This window comes from Sus scrofa, chromosome 3 (assembly GCF_000003025.6).
Source record: "Sus scrofa isolate TJ Tabasco breed Duroc chromosome 3, Sscrofa11.1, whole genome shotgun sequence".
Taxonomy (NCBI): domain Eukaryota; kingdom Metazoa; phylum Chordata; class Mammalia; order Artiodactyla; family Suidae; genus Sus; species Sus scrofa.
The window spans coordinates 58,744,728-58,750,727 of NC_010445.4; the positions used below are offsets into that span (position 1 = coordinate 58,744,728).

At 58.5% G+C, this 6,000-nt stretch overlaps 1 protein-coding gene across 1 annotated transcript in view; it reads left to right on the forward strand.

Annotated features, from left to right (window-relative positions):
• Positions 1–5,714, forward strand: part of POLR1A (RNA polymerase I subunit A) — an 80,065-nt gene extending 74,351 nt beyond the window's left edge. Inside the window, exons 29-34 of the mRNA XM_005662406.3 lie at positions 253–363; positions 919–1,218; positions 1,977–2,177; positions 3,644–3,761; positions 4,242–4,406; positions 4,727–5,714. Coding sequence (XP_005662463.2) covers positions 253–363; positions 919–1,218; positions 1,977–2,177; positions 3,644–3,761; positions 4,242–4,406; positions 4,727–4,827 — 996 coding nt within the window. The 3' untranslated portion in view covers positions 4,828–5,714. The remainder of the gene's footprint in view (positions 1–252; positions 364–918; positions 1,219–1,976; positions 2,178–3,643; positions 3,762–4,241; positions 4,407–4,726) is intronic.

The window sequence follows — 6,000 nt, forward strand, 5'->3', positions numbered from 1 at the left end:
TTTAATTTTTAAAATGCAAGATTTTGCAAGCAGTACCTGGAAAGATTCACACTTTAGGAAAGAGGCAGGGGATCCAGGGGAGGTGGGTGGAAGGGGAAGGGTGCTGTGTGCTGAGTGGATGGGGCCATGGGCAGCGGGGGCACTGCCTGGGTGATTGAGAAGAAGGACAGGGGGTGGGTGGGTCAGTGGGTGGATGGATTCACTGGGCGCTGGGTGCTAGTCATCCTTCTCCTCCTTGTCCCCAAACCGCAGGGAGATCGGGAAGGTGACGATGAAGAGGAGGGGCACATTGTGGATGCCGAAGCAGAGGAGGGAGATGCTGACGCCTCGGATGCCAAACGCAAGGAGAAACAAGAGGAGGAGGTGAGGGGACCCTGGCTGAGATGACAGGCCAAGATCACATCCTTTCTCTATCCCACCTGAGGGATCACCCCCAGTGCCTGAGGCCACACCTTTGTGTCATGCTGGAGCCATCAGGAAGCTTGAAGCAAGACCAGCCTGCCGAGTGCACCACTCGGTTGAGAAGGTGGTGTTCGTAGGGCAGCGGCTGGGCCAGGTCAGCCCAGGGCTACCCTCCGGGGCTGGTTATCCCTGCATCCAAAGCCGGTTCGAGGACCCAGAGGCCTCTGGCAGGGAGAGGCAGTCAGGCTACCTCCTGATTGTACCACCGGCATGTAGTACCTCCCTCCCCTCCCCCACACCCGTCCTGTACTGTGATTGCTGCAAGGACAGAGGCGGTGGCAGGGGCTGAGAGAGCTGGAAGGAGGGCTTGGCTCCAAGGAGGGGCAAGAGAGGAAAAGGGGGAGAGAGGAAGAGGGTGGCCCCAGTAGGTGGGGCTGAGGTCGGCCATTCAGGTGAGGCCAAGTCCAAGTAGATGGTGGGGCCCGAGTGACACGGTCCGCACTCCATCCCTGCCAGGTCGATTACGAGAGTGAGGAGGACGAGGAGAAGGAGGAGGACGAGAAGGAGGACGAGGACATCCAGGAGGAAGGGAGCATCCGAGGAGAAGGTTTCCACCAGGAGCAGGAGGAGGAGGAGGGCTTGGGCCCGGAGGAGGACTCACTCCCTGCAGCCCCCCTGACGCAGCCTCGGAAGCCCACCCGCAGCCGGGAGCCCCAGGGCGCCGAGGCAGTGGAGCGCCGGGTGCGGGCCGTGCGAGAGTGCCACCCACTCATCGAGGACTACCAGTATGACACCGAGGCCAGCCTGTGGTGCCAGGTCAGTCCCAGGTGACCGCTGGCACCTGGGGGCACTGGTCACTCTCTTCTTAATCCCTGATCCCTTCAAGAATGGGGGACAGCTGTGGACCCTCTGCCCCCGATCATGGCCCCCACATATTCGACTTACTAACCACTTGTGGGCCAGCGTGTGGGGTCTGAGTCCCCAGACCCTAGAGGGACTTCCATGTATGCCACCTCCAGGCCTCAGTACTAGTTCAACACATGTGTTAACGTATGTGGAAGTTGTCCTAGGGCCCAGCAGAGACCCTCTATCCCCCCACACCTTTGTTCCTGGTCAGCAGCTGCAGTATTATATGGTTCCCCGAAGGGCTCGGTGGTTTGGCTACCTAGACATCTACACCGACTGGCTCTTTCTTTCGTCTTTTCCTTTGACCCTGTTCAGTGGTTCCCAGATGGTTGTGTAGATGCAATCACTGACCAGGATTCAACACATAAAATAGCATGTGTTGTGCTTCGTGGTGCTTGAAAGGAGATGAAGGGCCGTGCTGAGTGGACGTGATTTTCACCTTCACGCCAGCGTCTGTGGAAGCTGTCGCTCTTCTCTTTTCACCTCAGTCTGGGGGACTGGAGGTGGCCCCTCGGTGGTGTTCATGTGCCCCCAGCAGGGCCGCTGCCCCTGGCCAGGGTGTTTCCTGTGGGGCCAGGGGTGCTGGGGGGCTCTGATGGGGTCTCCCAAGAAGCTGGGTCGGTGGGGCTGGGGCTGCCCTCTCCCAGCCTGGCTCCTTCCTGTTGCAGGTGACAGTGAAGCTCCCGCTCATGAAGGTCAACTTTGACATGAGCTCCCTGGTAGTGTCCTTGGCACAAGGCACTGTCGTCTATGCGACCAAGGGCATCACGCGGTGCCTCCTGAATGAAACCACCAACAGTAAGAATGAGAAGGAGCTGGTCTTAAACACGGAAGGCATCAACCTCCCGGAGCTGTTCAAGTACGCTGAGGTGCGTCTCTCCTCAAGGTCTTCACGCCGTCTCAAGCTCGGGCCACCCGGAGGCCAGGCTCCAGCCGCTCTGTCCAGGCCCTACGAGCTTCTAGCCCAGTGTCCCCTAACCAAGTTCGAGTGCTTGGCTCACCCCTTGGGGTCCCCGATAGACGTGAGCATGGTCAGGGGCTTGCAGTATGGAAACCTTTGTTTTACTAAACCCAGAGTTTTCCCCAGATAATTTGAGTACGGTTGCTTTTTTTTTCTTTCTTTTTTTGGCTTTTTAGGGCCACACCCAGTATATGGAGGTTCCTGGGCTAGAGTTTGAATCAGAGCTACAGCCACCAGCCTACATGACAGCCACAATAATGTGGGATCCGAGCCGCGCCTGCGACCTACACCACAGCTCATGGCAACACCGGATCCTTAACCTACTGAGCGGGGCCAGGGATCAAACCTGTGTCCTCATGGATGCTAATCAGATTTGTTTCTGCTGAGCCACGATGGGAATCCCTTGAGTACTATTTCTTTGCCTTAAAACCTTCTCAAAGTAGACTTATGGGAAGTAGTCTTCTGAGCCTGGGAGTCACTCACTTTATTTGGTGGAGGAGGAGGAGGTCCTGGGCGCAGAGGTGGCCCAGCCCCAGCACCACATGCTGGCGCTCCTGCCCTGCCGCCTCCATGGCTCATCCGTCTTTCCTCTGAGCTTCCCCACCCCCACACCCCACTTCCCTGAATCTCCCAGAACCTTCTGAGATGCTCTCAGCCCCTGGGCACAGTGTTCCTCACAGAATTCTGAGTTGCCAGGACCCCTCCAGCCCACTCCCCACTGGTCTGCACTAAGCTGGCAAGGCTCTCCCACCTCATATGCACCCCCACACACAGCACTGCCCCCCTCGGCCCCCTTCTGCCCCTAAGCCTTTCATTGATTGCTTCCCCAGGGGACAGAGAGTCAGGCACTGACCGGGCGAGCTCTGTGTCACGCTCATTGGATTTGTTCAGATGAGGCCAGGCACTGCCTCCTGTGGGGGTGACCTGCCATACTATGGAACCACCCCTGACCCCCCTGCCCACCTGAGCTGGGCTGAACTGGAGGCCTGGCTCACTCCATAGAGCTGGCCCGTTTCTGGTCCATGCTTCCCGGGAGAGGCTGGGGAGCTTCCTCGCCTACCAGGGAAGCCTCCCTCCCAGCAAACAGGACCCTCTTAAACCAACACACATCTTTCTTCCTGTTGACTCTAAAGTGGGTACCAAGTCCTCTCCCGGCTCAGGTGACAACAAGACAGACCTCAGGGCCCGGCCAGCCTGCTGTCAACAGCTCTGTCCACACTGTTTCCTTTCACTACTCCTGGGGCACCTTGTGGCCACTTTGTCATCAGCTGCGCTTGAGCGCCAGACAGGACAGAGTGTGGCCTGAGTGGGACATGCCCTTGGGAGGGAGCGGAAGGCCAAGCCCTCCGAACCAACACTTCCCCCCTCCCCCAGGTCCTGGATTTGCGCCGCCTCTATTCCAATGACATCCACGCGATGGCCAACACATATGGCATCGAGGCAGCGCTGCGGGTGATCGAGAAGGAGATCAAGGACGTGTTCGCCGTGTACGGTAGGTGGGGCCTCCCCGTCCGTCCAGTTCCGCAGGAAACTGAAATTTGGGCTCAGCAAGCATGGTGCCCATGGGGACCCTCAGAGCAACCATGGGGCAGGGGTCATTGGCAGGGCAGTCGTGGGTCCCGTCCCTGAGGCCCCACCCCCAGCATTTCTCACCCACTGGCCTCTGAGGGAGCTTCCACTTCCCCATCTAGCCCTCTGGGTTTCAGTTCCTCAGTGCAGACAATGCTGTTAGGCTCTTGTGTCCCACAAGGCTGCCTCCTGCGCTTCGGGATGGAAGTGCAGAGAAAGCTGTGATGACGGCGAGGGGGTAAATGGGGGCTGCCCAGCCCAGGCCCAGGGTTAGGGAGCTGAGTGAGTAGGTGACAGAGCTGGGAGGGGACAAGCTTGAGCACTGCCGTGTGTCAGGTGATGCCGCCCCAACTGTCCCCTCGTCACTGCTTAACCCTTCCCGCTGTTGCTACCCATGTGACAGGTATCGCCGTGGACCCCCGCCACCTCTCCCTGGTCGCTGACTATATGTGCTTCGAGGGTGTTTACAAGCCACTGAACCGCTTTGGGATCCGGTCCAACTCCTCCCCTCTGCAGCAGATGACGTTTGAAACCAGCTTCCAATTTCTGAAGCAGGCCACCATGATGGGTCAGTCCCCTCTCCCGAGCCTGCTCTGGGCACCTTTCCTCACACCTCCCATGCTGGGGAGGCCTTGAAGGCTCATGAAGCAGCTGGAGTAGGGGGAGCAGATGGAAAGCTGCCTCTGGCTTTTGAAGGAAAGGGTGAGGGGCTTCCTCTCTCTGAAAGGCAGAGGCAATGCTGCCCCAGAGCCTCAGGACCACTCCTCGTGACCTCAGGCTCCCATCCACCCAGCCTCAGTTGAGCCCCCCCGAACCCCTTACCTCACCCCCAACTTCTCCCTCGGTTACCACCCAGCCGCCTCACAAGCGTTCCTGTGTCTTTCCCAGGGTCCCACGACGAGCTGAGGTCTCCGTCCGCCTGCCTCGTGGTCGGGAAGGTTGTCAGAGGTGGGACGGGCCTGTTTGAGCTCAAGCAGCCCCTGAGATAACAGCCTCCATGCACCCTGCGCCTGGCCTGCTGAGAACCAGGGACTGGTGACAGCGCAGAGCCTGGCAGTAACCTTGGGGGAGTCCAAAGAGCAACTGGCCTCTGGGCTGGACCAGCTTCACCTGGGAAGTGGCTGCATTGCTCATCCTTGCTCCCCTCCATCTCAGGATGCAAACATTCTCCTCCAAGTCAGTCATCAAGGTGGCCAGACCTCCCCGCTGTGCTACAGGAGGCCTCAGAGGGGGAATCCCTGCCCCCCGACCCCCCCACCCCAGGGTAGAGAGGACTCACTGCTATGAATAGGCAGTGACCACAGCCAGGATTCCTGGGACTCAGGCCATTCTTGCTGCCCCACAGCCCACTCCTCCCAGCTGCACCAGCCCCTGGGGAAAGACTTCCCAAGGAGGCTTCCGCTCAGCCTCTTTCCCTGGATGAAGCACAGCATGGCAGAGACCTCCACCCACGCAGCTTTTGTGCCTGAGGCAGAGCCCTGGCCCTGCTGGTGTGTGGCTACGTGTCCTTCTAGACCAGATCAGCCCTGAGTCTGGGGCTGGTCTCTCTGGGGCCACAGCTGCTCACTCCACGCAGAAAACCCTGAATCGCCAGTCCAGCCGCCTCTTTTGAACAAGTTGCTGGGCTCCCTGCCTTGCTCTGCTCTCAGTCTAGCACTGAGGCCTGCATCCCTCTCTACAGGCTGTACCCCATCCGGGGTCGTCCGGCCTCCCCTGATCTCTGGCACCAGCAGCAGGGGGCCCTGGCATGAACAGAAAAGTCAGAGGACTTGTCCCAAGACTTTGTAAAATCAGGGGCTGGTTCTATTTTTGTCTAATGTTATTCCAGCTCAGGCTGAGTAATAAACATCACTGGGAGGGAAATTTTTTTCAAATATTTGGGACTTTTTGGTTATGTGCTCAGCTTGCCATTTCTGCATTTGTGATTTGAGGACTCAAGACTGAGATTTCTCAGCAGTCCTGTCTCGGGTTCCTCTTCCTGTTTCGTTGGGGTTTTTTTTGTTTTTTTTGTTTTTTTGTTTTTTTTAAGGCGGCGGGGGTGGGGGGGTTTCCCTTGGCAGAGGATGTGGGAGAAAGCTCAGCCTGGCAGCCTCCCGCTCTGACACCAGCCTGCTCCTGTGGTGTCCCCTGCCACAGCCGCTTCTGGCTCTGAGTTTGGGAGC